Source organism: Budorcas taxicolor, chromosome X, assembly GCF_023091745.1.
Source record: "Budorcas taxicolor isolate Tak-1 chromosome X, Takin1.1, whole genome shotgun sequence".
NCBI classification, from domain to species: Eukaryota; Metazoa; Chordata; class Mammalia; order Artiodactyla; family Bovidae; genus Budorcas; species Budorcas taxicolor.
Genome location: NC_068935.1, coordinates 66,487,420 through 66,508,846, shown reverse-complemented (window position 1 = coordinate 66,508,846; position 21,427 = coordinate 66,487,420). Strand labels below are relative to the sequence as shown.

General features: G+C 34.3%; 1 protein-coding gene across 1 annotated transcript in view; it reads right to left on the bottom strand.

Annotated features, from left to right (window-relative positions):
* Nucleotides 1-1,550: 1,550 nt before the first annotated feature.
* POF1B (POF1B actin binding protein) overlaps nucleotides 1,551-21,427 on the bottom strand; it is a 100,878-nt gene continuing 81,001 nt past the window's right edge. Inside the window, exons 10-17 of the mRNA XM_052662674.1 lie at nucleotides 21,113-21,205; nucleotides 20,160-20,273; nucleotides 19,164-19,316; nucleotides 18,486-18,605; nucleotides 16,942-17,070; nucleotides 16,050-16,132; nucleotides 8,434-8,548; nucleotides 1,551-1,805 (exon numbers count right to left, since the gene is read on the bottom strand). Of these exons, the coding sequence (XP_052518634.1) occupies nucleotides 1,551-1,805; nucleotides 8,434-8,548; nucleotides 16,050-16,132; nucleotides 16,942-17,070; nucleotides 18,486-18,605; nucleotides 19,164-19,316; nucleotides 20,160-20,273; nucleotides 21,113-21,205 (1,062 nt within the window). The remainder of the gene's footprint in view (nucleotides 1,806-8,433; nucleotides 8,549-16,049; nucleotides 16,133-16,941; nucleotides 17,071-18,485; nucleotides 18,606-19,163; nucleotides 19,317-20,159; nucleotides 20,274-21,112; nucleotides 21,206-21,427) is intronic.

The window sequence follows — 21,427 nt, the reverse complement described above, 5'->3', positions numbered from 1 at the left end:
GATGTTTAAAATACAGCATTCTGTACTGAAGTCTAAAGATTCAAGTTCCCCTTTTTTCTGATGTTCAAGTTGATTGATATTCAGTATGGCATATATGACAAAAGTATATTTGAGTCAAATGTGGCTTTCTAAAATTCATGCAACAGTAATGTTGCAAACAAAGCTAGCACTATATTTCTTAATGATACTAAGATTAAATTGAGAGAACACAGTTTTCTTAAATATTTAGTTTTTTTAGGACAGTCATAGCAAGTATGATTGTTCCAGTCTTACTTGCTCTAATGTTTAAAGGTGCAATTTTATGCCATTATTGAAATTTTTGATTTTTAAAATCTATATACCATATTATTAACATACATTTTCAATGTGAGGCAGTATTTATGCAGTATTTAACAAAACACTATGCTGCCAATAGAGCTTAGAGGTGGATATTCAGTTTACAGTGTATAAAATATGCATCCTTTTAACCACACTTTATGTTAGCATGCTGCAAATCAACATGGCGCTTAATATAAAAAGCTGGTTTAGGGAAATTTAATGAAAATCCTGTTCATAAATGTAATGCATATGATGTGTACTTTTAAGTTTTAGTTGCTTCATGTTTACACTCAGCTGTTCAGCATAATTAAAATGTAATTTTACTTCATGCTATATTGTGGCTTTGTGTTTTAAATAATGTTCACCTTTCTGTTTTTGCACCAGGTAAGAATCAGTTCCTTGAGAATAAATTTTTTATCTTTCTTAATTCAGAATATTAAATTTGGAAAATCTAAAGTTGTGTGTCATGTGGTTGTAAATGATGTACACGCTGTAAGATAAGATTGTCACTGTTAATGTGGGATTATTATTTCTAAATGTTACTCATTGAAATGAGCATACAATAAAAAGCATTTATTGCACTTAAAGGCCTTATGAGTTTATTTAAAGTTGTGTTTAATGTCCATTCTTAAAAGACTTTTTACTTAAAATTGCTCTTAGGCATTTTTTGCCTGCAATTTGATGTTTTATAGATGTTGTGCATTAACAACATGAGTTAGGAATTTCAACAGTTACAATGGTATAGCATGATTATTCCTCAAATTTTTTTTTTTATTAAAACCATGATGGAATGCTTTAAAGTTGCTCATCTTAAGACTTGAGACTTAGTATTATAGAGAAAAGTAAAAATTCTTGGCCTGCTTAAGTAACATGATCCTGAAAAATGAATCTAATTATGTTTCCTGTAGGCCAACATACATTCATTAAATCAAGGCTTTGGGAAAGATTCTGCAAATGAACTTAGTAGTCAGTGTTCGGTAGAATTCATGTACCTAGATATATAGCACTGTTGCTTAAGACTCTTTGTCAGTTGGGTTAATTATTCTTTAATGATCACTAAGAGAAAAAGCCATTACATGTTAGACCAATGCTTTAAGCTTTAATGTCTATGGAGTTTGTCTAGGGATAGTGTTAAAATACATATTCTAATTCTATAGGTGTGGACTGGGGTCTACTATTCTGCATTTCTATCAAGTTGCCAATGTGTTAACCACCATAGAAATAGTGAGGTGTTAGACAAAGCCCCCAGTGTAATTCTGGTACACTTTGGCAGCTTTGCTTAAACAACTACGAGTGAGTATAATGAGGAAATCCATACTGAGGACTTGGCATTTGAGCTGAGACTTGAGTGCCAAGAAAAAACCCGTCATGTGAAGATCTTGTGCAAGAGCATTCAAGGCAGAGAAATATACATGCAAATACAGACAACCTGAGATGGTACAAGCTTTGGCTGCATCATGGTGAAAGGAACTGATAATTGATGAGACCTGTGGGAATTTGAAATAAGAAGTCATTGGAGGGTTTTAAGGAAAGGAGTGATGTGATTTACATTTTGAAGATCATTTTGGAGGCTGTGTAAAGAATGTATTGTAGAGGAGCCAAGGGAAGCAGGGAGCCATGTGAAGAGGTTATTCTACTCATTCATGGCTACAATGGGTCTGAAGAAAAGCAAATAGATTCTCTTATTAATTGGATCTAGAAAACCTCAGCCAAGATAATACAGATAAGAATTCAGCCCATGTTACAAACAAAAGATTGCTCTTAAAAATGCAGATTTTACCTGGACAGGCCTATTTTATATGACCCCCCCCCCAAAAAAAAGGTAAGTCAAAGTACCTCCACAGGAAGGAGGAATCATTTTGCAATTACTAAAAGAATAGGAACTTTTCTAGAACAGTTCAGGGTCATTACATGGAAATGGATTTGTCTGATTGTCACTTCCATGTGGCCTATACCATGATAGGAAAATATTAAGAATTATTCAGGTAGAGCTCTCAAATTCAACTCATGTCTCATACAGGAAAACCACCAGTTTGAACCTTGACCTTCTTTTAAAGATATCTATGACATAACTTTTATTGCAGAAAACTTTTGACCATATACAATATAATGAACCCCTATATAGCCGTTACCCAACTTTAGCAATCATTACTTATATGGTCAATTTTGATTCATTTTTTACTTTTCCTTACTCCTGCTTTAACCCACCTATACCTCATTGGTTTATTTTTATTCCCTATTGTCTTATTGGCTTATTTTGAAGTAAGTCCCAGGCATAGTTTTAAGAATTTTTGAAGGAAGATATCACACAGTTTTTAAATACACTTACTTCCAGAAAAAGAAGACATCTCACAAGAAGGCAGGGGAACTAAACAATCTTCTTGGTCAGTTCTTCCTAGTTTCCTTTATTGTGAGAATTGGCTAGAACTGGAATTCTATCAAATAAAACTTTTAGGACTCATAAGATTTCATTTAGAGAAAATGCAGAACTAGATTAGAACCCTAGAATATCACAAGGTAATTCCACCCTGTCTTACCAAAAGAATTAGCTTGTAAATTTGATACTGGTTAACAAAGTTCTCTTAGAACCTTGGAACCTCTTAGATAGGAGCTGCCTATTGTTATTGGTAATCTAGAGGCCCTATAGAAGAACTAGATTTTGTAGGGTCAAGGCTCTAACACTAGGTATCAAAAATGTTTTCACCTGACTTGTTCCAGTTGCTTGGCCTCTCTTTTTTTTTTTTAAATTTTACTTTACAATACTGTATTGGTTTTGCCATACATCAACATGACTCTACCACGGGTGTACATGAGTTCCCAATCCTGAACCCCCCTCCCACCTCCCTCCCCATACCATCTCTCTGGGTCATCCCAGTGCACCAGCCCCAAGCATCCTGTATCCTTCATCGAACCTAGACTGGCAATTTGTTTCTTACATGATACTATACATGTTTCAATGCCATTCTCCCAAATCATCCCACCCTCTCCCTCTCCCACAGAGTCCAAAAGTCTGTTCTATACATCTGTGTCTCTTGCTCTCTCACATACAGTGTTATCATTACCATCTTTCTAAATTCCATATATATGTGTTAGTATACTATAATGGTGTTTTTCTTTCAGGCTTACTTCACTCTGTATAATAGGCTCCAGTTTCATCCACCTCATTAGAACTGATTGAAATGTATTCTTTTTAATGGCTGAGGAATACTCCATTGTGTATATGTACCACAGCTTTCTTATCCATTCATCTGCTGATGGACATCTAGGTTGCTTCCATGTCCTGGCTATTATAAACAGTGCTGTGATGAACATTGGGGTACACATGTCTCTTTCAATTCTGGTTTCCTCGGTGTGTATGCCCAGCAGAGGGATTGCTGGGTCATAAGGCAGTTCTATTTCCAGTTTTTTAAGGAATCTCCACACTGTTCTCCATAGCTAGGCCTCTCTCTTTGAGCATTACCCAAGTAACTATTCCAAAGGGAAACCCCCATTTTAAAATTTGGACCAATTGGCAGTATTAGAACTATTTAACCCAGAATGTAACTCCCAGCCACCCAGTCTAGATCCCAGCCTACCCATCATAACATAGCTGGCACATCAGACCCCTTTAGGAAACTACTTATAAAAGCTTATATAATGTCCCATTTTAAGAAATTGGTCTGATTTATTATATTTGGCACACTTGGGGAAGGAGTATTCAATATTGATTGTGTTAGCAAACCAGCTATTAAAGTAATATGTCATAAAGTCTATCCCTTGACATAAAGAATGTCTGGAACATAAACTTTAATAATAAAAAAATGGGAAGGAAGCCAAACATAAAGACCCTGGACTTAATATTTCATATACAAGAGACTGATCCAAGACTACCAAGACTGCCTGGCTATCATGTAATTATGTCATATTACTATTCCAGTGTTCCTCTGTAGGCTCAAAAGTGGTATGTCTTGTTTTGTCACTAAAGATTAATGGTTTTATAAGACAGATGTGGTGGTTTATTCTGGTATTTATTTTTAAAATTTATTTATCCTAAGATGGATAAGGAAAGTACTTTTGCCTTTTTTTACTGGATGAAAAAGTACTATGGACATCCAATAAATTTAGTAATGGTGTCTGGTGGGGGAGAGAGACCTTGCAGGGAAGTCTTTTCACAGCTTATTATTTGCTTTCATGGGTACTATGGCTACACGATGTTATCTTTGTGGATTATAATAATGAGAAAGAAATGAGAATGGCTTTTTGTTAAAGTTATCTAAATTGAGTGGTAACATGTAATTTTTTTAGCTTTATTTTATTCCTTTCGTACTGTTTCTGTAGACAAATTATTACAGTTAAAGCACAATTACAAAAATGGGAAGAATGTTTTATGGCATCTAGTTATGAACTTACTGAATTATGAAATTTAGAGGACTAGGTTTGTAAGTGAAGAAATTCTCATTTTAAGCAGAAACATGCATCAATGAGAGGTCCAACTATGTTAAAGTGTTGCCTCTAGTAGTCCACATCAGAGTTTTCTATTGTGGTGCTTATTAGCCTAACATAAACATTCATGTGAATAATAACCTTCTGACCAAAATGTACAGCTAAGCTAAACATCCATACTGCATGTTTCCTACTAGGACTTCCACAAAAACCATATAGATACATATTTTATTTATACACTTAAATTAACTTTGCATGTCATTGCACAATCTCCCATTTTATTCAACATGTAAAGTAAAATATGCTGAAACAAAAATTAGATAAACAGGCATTCCTCACCTGACAATATCTGCAGTTTTCAAAGATAAGCTGTGTGAAACTTAGGAAAACAACCACATGTTTCTATTGAACTTAATCAAAAATTAGAAAAGAAATACATACATATAACTTTGTTAAGTGTAATAATCACCTTGTTATGACTCCCATTCTCTCGCTATGCATGGATCAAATGAACCCAAATTTTGGGCACTGTTATTTTATATGAGTATTTTAGGAAAATCATATTTATTCTAATTTTAAAGCAGTTATAGTAGCACTTTTCTATCAGGCTACTAAACACTTCCACTTACATAATGTATAATGGGGAGATAACAAGGCATAATTTTGTTACAGTTACGTATATGAGTATTTAGCAAAGGAGAAATCTCCGTTGTTCCTATACTAAGGGAAAAAAGGTAAGGACTATATAGCTCATTCTGTTACAAAACACTAATAAGATTAGAATTGTACCAACCCACATTACAGACCTTCACATTTTAGTCAGAGTATTAAGAAAATAAGGCTTTTTGCTTCATATCAAGGCTAATTTGGATATTTATATAAATATTAAAAACATTTTTCTTTTCATTTGTGGTTTGATTCAGTATGCTGCTAAGTCACTTCAGTCATGTCCGACTCTGTGTGACCCCATAGACGGTAGCCCACCAGGCTCCCCCGTCCCTGGGATTCCCCAGGCAAGAATACTGGAGTGGGTTGCCATTTCCTTCTCCTTCTTGATTCAGTATAGTGCCTCATATGTTCCTATCTTAACAATTTCTTAGTATAATGGATAATTATTAGAATATAATTATAAAGAATGACAGAATTATATATAGATATTTGCAAAGACATTTCAGTGCAAAACCTCATTCACATATAAATCCAAATTTATTTGTTACCTGAATCTATACTTTGTCAAATACAAACATTTTAATTTTTGCTAATTCTTAACTTTAACCAAAGGGGTTGAAATTTTAAAAGTTCATTCATATCTACTAATATATTTAGAAAATACTTTAGTTCACTTTATAAGATCATTAGATCCCAGTTAATCAACCAACTTCAAAGTACATTAAATATTTTATGATAAGATCTCTTTCTCCCAAGTAGAATACAGATATCAAGTGTTTCACTTTTATACAGTATTTCAATGTTGTTTTGTCTACCACTGTTTTTTAAAAAAGACCACCTTCCTTCCACTCTCGACTGCAATATAGTGTTATTTGTATTTAAGAAAGTGGGTGTGATCATTTGGGGATGATATGTTTCAGAAGACAGATTTGCCAAGCCACTGACAAGTACTTAGACCCATAATACCATAATGTACAATCTAGTAGATTTAGGTATTTTAAAAAATATTATCCCACTTCCCTAATAAATGAAATTAACCATCACCTTTGATTTAGTTTTATCTCAAAGAAGTATAAATATAACTCCTTTGTACATGTAATAAATTATCTACTTTAATCACAAGGTTTAATATGAAAATAGCAAATATATTCTGTATATACCATGCATTAAACTGTTTTTTTAATTCAATAATATTGCTTTTTGTTGTTGTCATTAAAAAAAGAGTATTTACTCCTGCAGCTAAACTGCATTCTAATATCATAGGAAAACTTCTAGTGAGATAACTTGTAAAATTATTACCCCCACAAAATTAACCCTGTCTAGGAAGCACCCTATTGAAAAAGAGTGGATTAAGTCCTACAGTTTGTAATTGAGTTTTAAAAATTAGTATGTTGCTATACTGAATACAAAAATGTGATAGAAAGGATTCAAGCCTTATAAATGACTGGAGAAACTGTCATCTGTATAACTAATTAATTCCATTAGACTTGCAGGTTTGTAGCATAGTTTAAAATATTGATTGGCTTTTGTTATGAAAAAAAGTACTAATGAAGACACAAAAAAATTCCTTTGAGCTGGAGATTCATTCATGGCTAGAAAAGAAAAAAAAAATAGTTTAGAACTGGCTTATAATTAAGACATTATAATTATATGAACAAAGTTATAAAAACTGTGTACGTTGATATGAATAATACCAAAGGAAATGCATGGCACTGTTTGGCACTTTTTTATGTATATAGTCAATGACACAATGGTTTATCTGACTTTAGTCAAGGTATAGTTTTCAAAAGACTTTAAGCACAGGGGAGGAAGATTTAAGTAGATTTACTCCTTGGTGTCATATTTAGAGGTTAAATATATCCAAAAGTCTCCGTTGATAAATACACATCTATCATCTGTGAACTTAAATATATTTTGAACCTGCTAATAGTATCTAGTACCTTAAGATATCAAATTTGATGTTCATTGCCATATGCTATTAATGAAGGGAAAAGTAACTACTATTATTCTGTAGACCCTTTATTTGGCAGGTCCTCACATCCCAGGGACAGAGGAGCCTGGTGGGCTGCCGTCTATGGGGTCGCACAGAGTCGGACATGACTGACGCAACTTAGCAGCAGGAGCAGCAGCACATTTATGCCACCTCTGGGGAATAATAGTAATAAGTAATTCTCAATAATTAATGACCTAAGAAATGCAATATATTAAAATATATTTCAAAGTTCAAATTATTTTTATTTTAGGATTACTGAATGTTGGTTACTTCCACTGATGATAGATAATCATATATACATGATTAATGATTTGACCATAGTTAGAGAAGGGCTTCACAGCTAACAGCTTTCTGATTTTTTTTTTTAGTTTATTCAAATATTTGAGCTTGTTCAACCAAAAGATAATTGTTCAAAGTGGGTTAACAGATGTTTAATTTTATTAATTTATATCTGCAGTAATTTATTAATTATGCACCTGCAGTCTACATTTAAAATTTTCCTTGAAAGGTTCTACAGAAAAGTTGATTGATATATATTTATCTGTTGCTCATCATGATATACTTAGGCATTTTAAGACTTTTATTGAAATATAATAAACTTAGAAGTAGTACACACATAGGTGTACAACTAAATGAATTCTCCTAAACTCAACACATATATGCAACCATCAGATCAAGAAAGAGCATATTATTAGTACCCCAGTAGTCCTCCTTATGTTTCCTTCCAATCGGGTGTGAACCCTCAAAGAAAACCAACCACTTCCTGACTTTAAAAACCATAGATTAGTCTTACCTGCTTTCAGTACTTAAGATTTTAACATAAGAAAAAGGCAGTCATTATCATGGTGTTAAAAATCAGATTCTATATAGTTTTACAATGTCCTACAATGTGCAGGGCAGTCCCCCACATCAAATTATCCAGTCCCAAATATTAATAGTGCTGAGGCTGAGAAACTCTGCTAACAAAACGTAATGGCCTTAGGATTTTTTTCTCCCTAATTATATACTCTAGAAATGTCCCATGAACTTACACAAGTCCATTTGTCTTCTGTTTTCTCAATCACAATAGTTTGTGTATCACTACCTGGTGGTATATATTCATAGTCATCATACAAGAGGCCTAGGATTGGATACTGTGTCCTGTACCTATATAGAAAAACAAAAGTTAGTTTACAGGCTGGACAAGAAAATAATTTCATTGCTTTTTAGTCACTCCTACTTTGACTTTCCTTATTTAATTTGGCTCTGAATGACTTTTAACTTTTTCTAAAAAGAAAATCTCCTCTTAGATTTATTACTATTATTTTCAAGAGAATAAGAGGGAAGTATTTCTGCTTCTGGCAATGATGGACCACTGGCAGCATAAGACAGTGATCCCAAAGGGAAACAAATGACTTGAGCCCTACAAGTGCCTACCACACTGCCTGGAGTGAGAATTTGTAGAACAGAATACCAGACAGGAGAGAGCTATATAGTTGGAGAGAGAGGAAGGGATCTGTAGAGAATTCCCTTACAAGTCTTTGGTGAGTACTGATCAGTATAGGCGTGTGAAAAAGCTGCTGAGGCTGGGGTAAGAACCACTGAAAAGGAACAGTCTTAAAATTCCTGGAATTCACTTGGTGAAGGGAACTCTAGTCTGTGTTCCACTAACCAGAGTGAGAAGATTTCCTAATACTAGAGTGAAGTTAAGTCGCTCAGTCGTGTCCGACTCTTTGTGACCCGTGGACTATAGCTCACCAAGCTCCTCCATCCATGGGATTCTCCAGGCAAGAATACTGGAGTGGGTTGCCATTTCCTTCTCCATAATACTAGAGGGCATCAAGCAAATACTACAAAACACTACTACTGCCTTAGTAGTGGGATGACCTGGTCCTAGACTGCAAGTTGTTCTAAGTGTTTAAAAACAAAACTTGAAATTATTACACTGTTTCCAAATAGCCTAACCTCATCTCCGAACAAACCTCCTAAATTCTTAGTGTTATAAAAAATATCCAGAACTCAAGTATGTAAAATCAAAATATATGGCATTCAATAAGAAATTAGTAGGCATGGAATGAAGCAGGAATATGAGTAATGAAGAAGAAAAAGTGAATTAGTAGAAACAAACCAAGAAATGACAAATAAGCAAGGTTTCATCTACTAGAAATATAAAGAAATGTATAAAGTATATAATAAGTAAGTTGGAGGAAAGCATGAACACAGTGAGAAAGATTGAGAATATGATGATTTACATCAGATTTATAAAGATGAAATTAATGTTCTGTGGGATTAACAACAGATTAGGCACTGCAGAAAAAAAATACTACTAAATTTGAAGACATCAGGACAAATTCTCCAAAATAAAACACAAGAGAAAAAAAGACTGAAAAAGATATACAGAGTATGAGTTAGCCATGTAAAATATCAGGTGCCCTCATATATGCATAATTGAAGGATTACAAGATATAGGATTATATATTCTGGATTATAGGTTTAGCAGGAGACAAAAAAATAATTGAAGAAATAACGATCTAATTCTTTCCAAATTTGATAGAAACTAAACACAAAGGTCCAAGAAGCTCAATGAAGAACAAGAAAACTAAAGATGAAGAAAAACACACAGAGGCACATCATTATCAAATTGCTGAAAACCAGTGATAAAGTATCTCATAAACAGAAAAAAAGCATTACTCAGAGAAATAATCATAAAATTAACATCAAACTTCATAATAGACATAATGAAAGTCAGAAGACAGCAGAATGACAGCTTTAAAGTACTGGAAGAAAAAAAAATATCTCCAGTTACTATTCTACACACAGCAAAAATAACTTTGGATAATAAAGGCAAAATTACAACTGTTTTCAGACATAAAAAGCCAAGAAAAGTCTTCACCAGCAGAGCAGTATGGTGAGAAATAGTTCTAATGAGGTGGATGAAACTGGAACCTATTATACAGAGTGAAGTAAGCCAGAAAGAAAAACACCAATACAGTATACTAGCGCATATATATGGAATTTAGAAAGATGATAACAATAACCCTGTATGCGAGAGAGCAAAAGAGACACAGATGTATAGAACAGTCTTTTGGACTCTGTGGGAGAGGGAGAGGGTGGGATGATTTGGGAGAATGGCATTGAAACATGTATAATATCATATATGAAATAAGTCGCCAGCCCAGGTTCAATGCATGATACTAGATGCTTGGGGCTGGTGCACTGCAACGGCTCAGAGGGATGGTACAGGGAGGGAGGGGGGGGGGGGTTCAGGATGGGGAACACGTGTATACCTGTGGCAGATACGTGTTGATGTAAAGTAATTAACCTCCAATTAAATAAATTTACTAAAAAATAAAAAATAAAATAAATAAATGAAGCATGGAAAATGATTATCAGGTGGTAATTTTGGATCTAAGCAAAAGAATGAACAGCACTAGAAATGATGAATATGTGACTAAATTTAAAACATTGTTTTTCTTGTTTTAATATTTTAAAAATAATTTTACTATTTAGAGCAATATAATACTGTATTTGAAGGTTTATAATATATGTAAAAGTAAATATAGATAATAGAAATAGCAAAAAGATCATGGGAAAATGGAAATATACTACCATAAAATTTCTATGCTACATGTGATGAGATACATTATTTGAGGACAAACTGTGATAATATAAAAAAGAATAGTTTAAAACTTAGAGCAATCATAAAAAAAAGAAATATACTTAATAAACCAATAAAACAGATAAAATACAATAATGAAAATAACTTCAAGAATATCACTAAAATTGATATAGTTCTAACCAGATTGGTTAGCAAAGAAAGAAAGAGCACACAATTTAAAGATATCAAGAAAGATATCACCTCATACCTGTCTTAGAAGTCTATTATCAAAAAGACAAGAAATAGCAGATGTTGGCAAGTGTGTGGAATAAAGGGAAACTTTTGCACTGTTGGTGGGAATGCAAACTGGTACAGCTACTATAGAAAACAGTATTGAGGTTCCTCAAAAAATTAAAAATAGAACTATCAAATGATCTAGCAATTTAACTTCTGGGTATTTAGCAGAAGGAAGTAAAAACACTAAAAGGTATCTGCACTCTAATGTTCATTGTGACATTATTTACCAATAGTCAAGACATGAAATCAGTGTAAGTGTCCATCAATGTTGGAATGGATAAATAAAATATTATGTATTGTATATTCAATACACATACATACACACACACTGGAATATCATTAAGCCAAAAAATAAAGGAAATCCTACCATTTACAACAGAATGGATTGACCCTGAGGGCATTATGCAAAATGAAACAAGGCAGACAGAGACAGACAGATACCATATTATCTCACTTGATAAAAAAAAAATATATATATAGGTAAAGAGAACGTATTGCTGGTTGCCCGAGGTGGAGGAGTAGGGGGTGAGCAAAATGGGTGAAAGTGGTCAAAAGGTACAAACTTCCAGTTACAAAATAAATACATTGGGATGTAATGACCAGTATGGTAACTATAGTTAATAATACTGTATTGTATATTTGAAAGTTGCTAAAAGATTAGATCTTTAAAAGTTCTTATCACAAAAAATTTGTAACTATGGATGGTATTGGGTATTAACTAGACTTATTGTGGTGATGACTTAGAAATATACATATAGGGAACCACTGTGTTATATATCCAAAACTAAAATAATGTTATATGTTAATTATATCATAATTTTTAAAAATTTAAAGAGAAATCTTTTGTCTTGAAAACATAAGAAGGAGTATGATGACAAAAGAACAGTCACAGAAGACCTCAGACATCCCCCAAAAAGACTTAAAAAAAACCCTCTGCATACTTGGGTAGGACTAAAAGAAAAGGAAAAAGAAGAAATCAGAATGAGGCCTGCACCCTTGGGAGGGAGCTGTGAAGGAAGAAAGTTTCCCACACCTTGAGAAGTCTCCTCACCAGTGGAGAGATCATACTGGACAGAGGGAGACTATTGGAGCCTAAGAGGGAGAGAGCAGCAACAGGTTTGTGGAAGGCAAAATAGAGAGTAACCTGCACAGAGGGTCGGCACTGCCAATCTATGTTCCCCAACCTGAGACACTCTTCTGTCAGTGAGAGTGGGGCTCGGGTGCTGAAGTTCAGATTCCAGAGCTTAATCTCAGGGAGAGGACCAGGGTTAGGTGTGGAAACTACACCTAACTAGGTCTAGGTGTACTAGGAAGAACCCTGAGCCCACCAGAGAAAGAAGGCACCATTATTGGGAGGCACATGAGGAGAGGGGTGGGACCACCGTAAGAGCTTCTTTCCCTGTGAGTGCTCCCAGGCACAGGACACTGCCTAGAGGAGGCCTGGGGACTGGCATCAGTCACCATCACCATCTTGGGCTCCAGAGGCAGACACTGACCATCTCTTCCAGACCTGCAGGCAGATGCTGGAACTGCTCTGCTGTCCCAGGAGAGCACGGATAGCTCTTGCTACTAGGAAATCCACCAGTGAGTTCCAGGAGCTATCCCATTGTCCTGGGAGCATATAGGTAAATTTGCTCCTCCAGAAAATCCCTCAGTGGGAGTCAGGACCTGCCCATGCTGTCCTAGGAGGACACGGATAGCTCCCCCTACTAGGAAATCTGCCTAAAGGGGCTGAAACTAGGGGATATGTGACTAAGGAAGAAGTGGTGAAATCTCTCTTAGCAGCTGTGTAAACTTTAGTTACACCTCCACTGATGGCTTCCTAAATTCAGTGCATGTGAAACATCTGAAAGGACAAATGTTCTTGTAGCTGGGAGGGGTCTAACTTTAGCAGCTGTGGGCTTTGTGGGCACATACATGTGAAGGTTGGGGCAGACCAAAATATGAGCTACCTCTGTAGTTCCCATGGTGAGTCCAGGTGCATAGCTGATGCAGTCCTAGGACCTGACTTCAGTGGATCTGAGCCAATGGCCCGAGGAAAACAGTGCCTGGGAGTCACCAGGGCCAATTGCTGGCATGCCCACAGTTAAGGTGGGACCAAGAACACCACCAACAACATTGTACTTTGTAAGCTCATTAACAGGCAAAAGGGAACACAACAGAGCACACTGACAGGTGAACACCTGCAGAGGAGGAATACTCAGTGGCTTCTCTCCCAGTGGGAGTGCTTCAATCCTACCTATCTTATACCACAGATCAGAAACACAGCTAAGAAACAGATCTGGGGGTCTCTACTCTGACAACTAGGGAACAGACCCCACCCCTGACAGGGCAGTGACAACCAAATAGCAATATCTAGGGCATGCAACATGTAGGGCAAGCTCTGATCACCCTATCAAGGGGATAATGGAACAAGCCTCTGGACCAGCCTCACCCACAAGAAGGCAAGCACCAGAAGCAAGAGGAACCATGATCATGCAGACTTTGGGAAGGAGACCATAAACATAGTAAGTGACAAAATGAGATGACAAAGAAATATGTTACAGATGAAGAAGCAAGATAAACTTCTACGAAAACAACTAAATGAAGAGGAGACAAGCAATCTATCTAAAATAGAATTTGGAGTAATAATGATAGTAAAGATGTCCCAAGATCTCGGAAAAAGAATGGGGGCAGAGATCAAGAAGATGCAAAAAATGTTTACCAAAGACCTAGAAGAACTAAAGAACAAATAAACATAGATGAACAAGACAAGAACTGAAATGAATACACTAGAAGGAAAAAATAGCAGAGTAACTGAGGCATAAAAACAGTTCAGTGACCTGGAAGAGAGAATGGTGAAAATCTCTGCCACAAAGCAAAGAAAAAAGAATGAAAAGAAATTAGGACAGTCTCAGAGACTTTTGGGACAACATTAAATGCACTGACATTTGAATTAAAAGGATCCTGGAAGAAAAAGAGAAAGGGCCTGAGAAAATATTTGAAGAGATTATAGTTGAAAACTTTCCTAACATGGGAAAGGACATAGTCACCCAAGCCCAGGAAGTACAGAGTCACATATGGGATAAACCCAAGGAAGAACACACCAAGACACATATTAATCAAACAAACACAAATTAAATACAAAGAAAAAATATTCAAATAAACAAGGTGAAAATAACAAATGACATATAAGGGAATCCCCATAAGGTTATTAGCAGATTTTTCAGCAGAAACTCTGCAGGCCAGAAGGGAGTGGCAGGATATATTTGTAATGAAAGGGGGAAAAATCCTACAACCAAGAATACTCTACCCAGAAAGGCTCTGATTCAGACTCAACAGAGAAATCAAAAGCTTCACAGACAGACAAAAGCTAAAAGAATTCAGCACCACCAAACCAGCTTTGCAATAAATGCTAAAGGAAACTTTCTAGGCAAGAAACACAAGAGACAAGAACAAAGGAGGAAAGGAAGGGGGAAAAGACCTACAAAACAAACCCAAAACAATTTATAAAATGTCAGTAGGAACATAAAAGTTGATAATTACCATAAATGTAAATGGATTAAATGCTCCAACCAAAAAGACATAGACTGACTGAATGGATACAAAAACAAGACCCATATATATACTGTCTACAAGAGACTCACCTCATACCTAGGGACACATACAGACTGAAAGTGAGGGAGCAGAAAAAGATGATCCATGCAAATGGAAATCAAAAGAAAGCTGGAGTAGCAACACTCATATCAGACAAAACAGACTTTAAAATAAAGACTGTTACAAGAGACAAGGAAGGACACTACAAAATGATCAAGGGATCAATCCAAGAAGACATAACAATTGTATATATTTATGCACCCAATATAGGAGCAACTCAATATATAAGGCAAATGCTAATGGCTATAAAATGGTGCAGCTACTTTGGAAAAATTTAGGAGTTCTCCAAAAAATTAAATAGAGTTACTATGAGCTAAGCAATTCTACTCCTAGGTATATACTTAAAAGAAATGAACATATATTTATACACAAATTTGAACACAGATATTTACAATAGCATTGTTCAAAACTGAAAACAGCCCAAATTTCCATCAATTGATGAATGGATAAATAAAATGTTATATATATCCATAAAATGGAATACTATTTAGTAACAAAAATCAATGAAGTACTGACACATGCTAAACCACAGATGAATCTTGAAAACATCCCAAGTGAAAGATTTCAGTTTCCAAAGATTACATTTTGCATTATTCCATTTATATGAAATATCCAAACTTGATTGTTGCTGAATGTATTAATAAAGAGTCACTTTCTATTTTATTTTGCTAAATTGCTGCAATGTAAGTTATGGTCATATCAATTACACAAGAGATGCTGCCTAAGAATGATGATGCAAGAAAGAACAGAGCCAAAATATAAAGACAGATTTCTGAAGACATATTTTGATCACACAAATCCATTTGGACAACAAGCAATCCCAGTTAAGTGGATTAACCAATTCCCAGTTTAAGCTGCGTTTCTGGCATGTGCAACTGAAAGAGTCCTGACTAATATGGTTGGTTAAACAACGAATTATTTGCTTTTTACTTTCACTGTATTTAATGTATTATAAATACAGTGAAAGTGTGCTGTTGAATTTTATCATCTTTTTTTGAACATTCACTCCTCAGTAGAATTACTGGCCAGCAGAAAACACCAAATTCTGTCTTAGGGTGTATATATCAAGTAAACATGCTATAACTTGGATTATATCATAACCAAAATTATATCCAAATTTCATTAAAAATACATTACTTTCTAGTTGTAATAGTTGTCCTTCCACCACTGGAGGGTTGGTTATGAGATGAATATATTTCTTGTCTCAACTTTGAGAGTTCCTTACAAATAAAAGACAATATAACCATTTGAAAACAGTACAAACATGAGATAAAAGGTATTTCTGATCATTTAACAAGGTTCTAAGAATAATTTTTCCCTTCCTTTTTAGCCTTGAGGTAAGAATATTCCAATCCTACTTGTTGAATTCCATATAGTCTTGCTTCATGATACCTAATTAAGTTACATTATAAGTCTCTGCAAGAATTCACTAACTGGTATAGGATTTCTATACTTAAAGGATAACATGAGATAGAATGGGCATGATTCTCAAGGTGAATATGTGAAAATTTCTGTTGCAAAAGATTAAAAAGTATAACTATAGCAGAAAAGTATTGAAACTGCAATATGGGAACAGATATTGTTTCCTAAAAGATAATCTATTACTGAACATTACTACAAGTACCATTTGTTCAATAACAGCAATACGATATTAACCACCATTTTGGATACTTTCTTCCTTCAGTACCTATTTTATAACAGAACTTGGGCTATATACTATAGTCATAGAAAGGAATATAACACAGTCCCTTACTGAAGCAACTCAGTCTTATTGGAAGTTTCATTGCTAATGAGGTAGAAAATCAACATTTTAAAAAATATTAAAAGCATAACTTTTTTGCTTCAATTCTATCTTTCCTTTGAATTATTTCTCCTGAAATACAGCCTTCTACTTTTTCATAGTCATTCACATTCTTTTTTATGAATAAACTAAGTCTTGGAAATATGTCTTTTCTTAGTTTGTGGGAAGTATTTATCCCACATGGTTGAATTGTATGGTTCCTCTCCACCTTGACCCCTTCTCTGTTACCTCTGACTGACGCTTTATAAGGGAATCCTTCTCTTCCAGCAAACTTGTCAGTTCATGAATCTTGAATTGGAAATCACTGCAGCTTCCTTCTCTTCTTGAAACATCTTTTTGGTACTGATTTAATTGAGTCTAAGGATTTAAAAAGAACTTAGAACTATTATAATTCTCATTTAACAAAATGGATAACTGAGTTCCAAAGAGGTTAAGTGACAGAAAGTCATAAAGCTAGTTATGAAATGAAGAGTAAAATACCAATAGTTATAAACATTTGGAGATTTATGAATGTTGAAGATGAATTGAAATACCAATTAGGAATTTCTCACTTTTTAAAGTTGACTTTACTGTTTAGGCTTAGGCATTATATAAGTAAAAATCCTAGGCAACAGAATTAAAATGAAGCTAAGAAAACAGGTATTTTGTATTCCTTCAAATACTAATTAAGGAAAACTCAGTAACTAATATTATATCATGATTTGCACTTAACAACATATTCCTCCTGCCTGCATAACTTCTCTCAGTCCTCACAGCAGCCCTCTGAGATAAGTGTTATTATAAACCTTATTTACAAAACAGGTAAATGAGATCCAGAGATGTTAAATTATACAAAGGAGCAACAGCTAGTAAGCAACACAGCTGCAACTCCATGACAGGTCTTCTGACTCCAAATCCTGTTCATTTCCTTCTTTACTGTATTATGTATGCAGAGATGACTATTATGTTAAAGTGTTATTAGTAACATTCTGATATAAAAGAAACCAGTGGAGGAAATCTGCAAGAAAAGTCGATTTCCTTTTGAACAAATTCTATTTTGTTTCATTTTGATTTTTTTACTTAATTTATTTTTTAAAATATAAATTTATTTATTTTAATTGGAAGTTAATTACTTTACAATATTGTACTGATTTTTGGTAAAGACTATACCTTATATTTGGAAAAAAAACTCTGTGGTCAGTTTTTATATTAAAAGATTTGAGTTATATAACTACAATTAGGTATCAGTAATTTAAGGGTTAGTCAATTTGACCTAGAATGACAAAATAAGGCAATGTACAATTATTCTCACAAATATCACCTTGATTTTGATGCCAATTACAGGTACATAATTCAACAGTTTTATCCTTGTACTTCACAAAGCTGTTGCTATGTATCACCCCTCAAAGTCAAAGAAAGATTTTTATGAATTCAAATGTGGCTTCACTGGACAATCTTGAAAGTTGTTCTTGCCTGCATAGAGCAAGCTTCAGGTAGGATCATAAAGTGTTCCCTATCCTCCATCACCAAATAAATAAATTGAAATTAAAAAACCAACAACCCCAACTTAATGTCTTCTTTTTTTCTTTCCTAGAAAAGATGAAGCTAAATTACAAAACAATTTAACAATATTCTTTACACAATGATATGTATTTAGCAAAAAATTCTACAACATAGTCCTATCACTCTACCTTCAGTTGATTTTTCTTTGCAGCTTTAAACTTGAAAATAACATTATCTTATTAGAAAATCTGTGCTGACCTGTACATTTATGCAGCGTAGGATCTACATACCCTTAGTTTGCAGATCTCTCTGTCTTTCTCCATTCTTAAGTTTTTTACCATCTCCATGTAATGGTTGCCAATCTCATCCATTTTAGCCTGCAGCATCGGGCCTGTGCAAGTCTCAGAAACCTACACAAGGCAAAATAATTTTCTTTAATTAGACTGTTATGAAGGAAATGCATATTATATTATACAACATTAATAGATAAAAAACACATAATTAAACAAAACATTGAAATAATCAGAAGGATTTTTTTTTGTAAGTTCATTATACAGCTGAAATGGCATGGCAGTGAGTTAAGACATAACTTCATGTAAAATCATGAGAAAGCAGTCTATGTATTTTCTCGTGTTGAATTGGATACACACACAGACACACACACACACACACACACACATATGGGCTTTGCAGGTGGCACTAGTAGTTAAAGAACCCGCCTGCCAGTGCAGGCTAAAAGACACAGGTTCAATCCCTGGATCAGGAGGCTCCCATGGAGGAGGGCATGGCAATCCACTCAAGTATTCTTGCCTGGAGAATCCCATGGACAGAGGAGCCTGGGGGACTATGGTCTATAGAGTCGCAGAGAGTCAGACATGACTGTAGCAACTTAGCACAGCACATAGATATATATATAACCAGTGGTATAATTAAGGCAATAGCACATGCTTAAAACAAAATTTGAATACCTGCATTCTAAGATTTTTATTCTCTTGCTCTAAATTACGCTTACAGTATTCCAATTCTTTTAGTTTATATTCTATGTCTGATAGCGTATGGTGAAGAGAGAGATTGTCTTCTTCCAGTGCTTGGCATCTTGAGGTTGATTCTTGACATCCTTGCTGTAAAGAATACATAATAAATAAGACAAATGGATTTTACTTTTTAGGAGAGAGTGCTTTTAGTTGATTAATTCAATGAAACAAAGCAAATATTTTTCCATGCCAGTTTGCTTATATATTTATCCTTAAATGGTAAGTTAAGTCAGCTATGAAATTTATTACTCTCACTTACCTTCTTGAGTGAGAAGGAATCGAGATTAGATGAATTTTCAGTGTACCAATTTAGCAAACTCTTGCTACTCCTTGGCAATATGACTACCTATCTTCCGGTAGGCACCAAAACAACCCTATGCCTGATTACATAACAACTAGAAACTCAACCCAAATTTGGGATTGTCACAGGAGCCAATTTTAGGAATGGATCAGCCTCAGAGATTTATTATGATTTCCAAAGAATCATCTCTGCTCAGATATCTGTAGGAAACTTTTAGAGTTCATTCATTCAATTACTCATTGCACAAATGTGTTAAGATCTACAAAAACCTTTTTAGCAACACACTAGACCAAATGAGTGAGTGAACTTAGATATTCAATATTTATACAATTTTTGTCACTTAACAACATAGAAAATTGTGAATTGTTTATACTTCATACCTAAAATACTTGATATATATATATATACATATATATATATATATGTATATATATATATATACACCCATATATTTTTCTGAGAGGGCTTCAGTAACTGGAAATACCCAAGGCCTCTCAATTCTCAATAATATGAACAAATTATTTCATCATATTTTAATTGTCTGGATTGTATCTCATAACTCCAATGTGCTAACTGTGCATATGAAAAACTATCAATCTAAATTATTATCAATGAAAATGTCAATTTACCTGTTGTTTGCGATTATCAGCTCTCACTGATGCCAAGAGTTCTGCATACTCTTTTATTTGAGTTTCTTTGAATGTCAAGTCTTTCTCAAGCCTTATCTTATCATTTTCCAGTGACTAGAACCAAAATTATTTGTTATGACTGAGAATTACAGAAACTTGTCAACGGTTACACAAGACAAAGATCTGTTTTCATTGAAATGTTTAAATAAGCACTTATTTCATTTGCAATTGTTTAATAAAACAGAATTCTAAAAGTTAATCAAAATATGGGACACAAAATGATTGAAACTTTAAAACCTACATTGATAGACATTTTGATGAACTGATGAATCCTAAGTGCAATGAAGCAGAACCTTCTGAATTACTTAACATTTTTCCTTACATCCACAAAGACTCCTTGTTAAACCCAGTAGGTTTTGAATTTTCAAATTAAGAGTCTGAATGTATTCATCAGAACCCAGAAACAAAAAGCCCACTCCAAAGTCCTCAAGGAGTAATTTACTGTATGAAAAGTCTTCTGAATGTATCTAGCTGATGTCGTGAAGAACATCAATTAAAATAGAAATCAGAAAATGTTAGTTCTTAAAGATAGAAATTTTCAAACATTCAAAAAAATGCGAAGTATGCTTTATTATTACAGAAAAGGGGAAGTTCCCAATCAATTAGTCAGACTATTCTAATTTTACAAACTACTCCCTGGCTTTAAGCATTAAATTACCTTAGTGGTAAACTAAATAATAAGTGTGCACCCAAGTTTCTTTCATTTTCACACTGGACAGCTCTTTACTTCTCTCCTCCAACCGCAATTAACTGTTACAAGAAAATAACTATATCTGGGTGAGCAAAATATTATTGTATTAAATTTTTAAAAGGCAGACTGAATGCCTTGATTTATATGTTAGGAAGCTAAGAACTAGAAAATCTTTGGAAAGAAAAATCAAAATAAATGTTACTGTCAAGTCATTCTGAAGATGTCCAAGCTCTTCCCGTATGTTGCTGAATGTGGACAGCACTAGTCGAAGAGATTTATCAGACATATCCCTCATCTGGGGGAAGAAAACAATTGATGATTTATTTTTACTAGCATTTAAAACAAGCAATGTAAGTAATAGTAACCTAATTTTTCTGCTCTACAAGCAAACTTATTTACAACTTCATTTTTAATATGACAATATTAGAATAGTGATGCAGGGCATTTGGTCAATAACATGCATAAGTAATCCAAGGAATATTCCTGAAGAGATCATAGCTATGTTATTTGAAAAGGG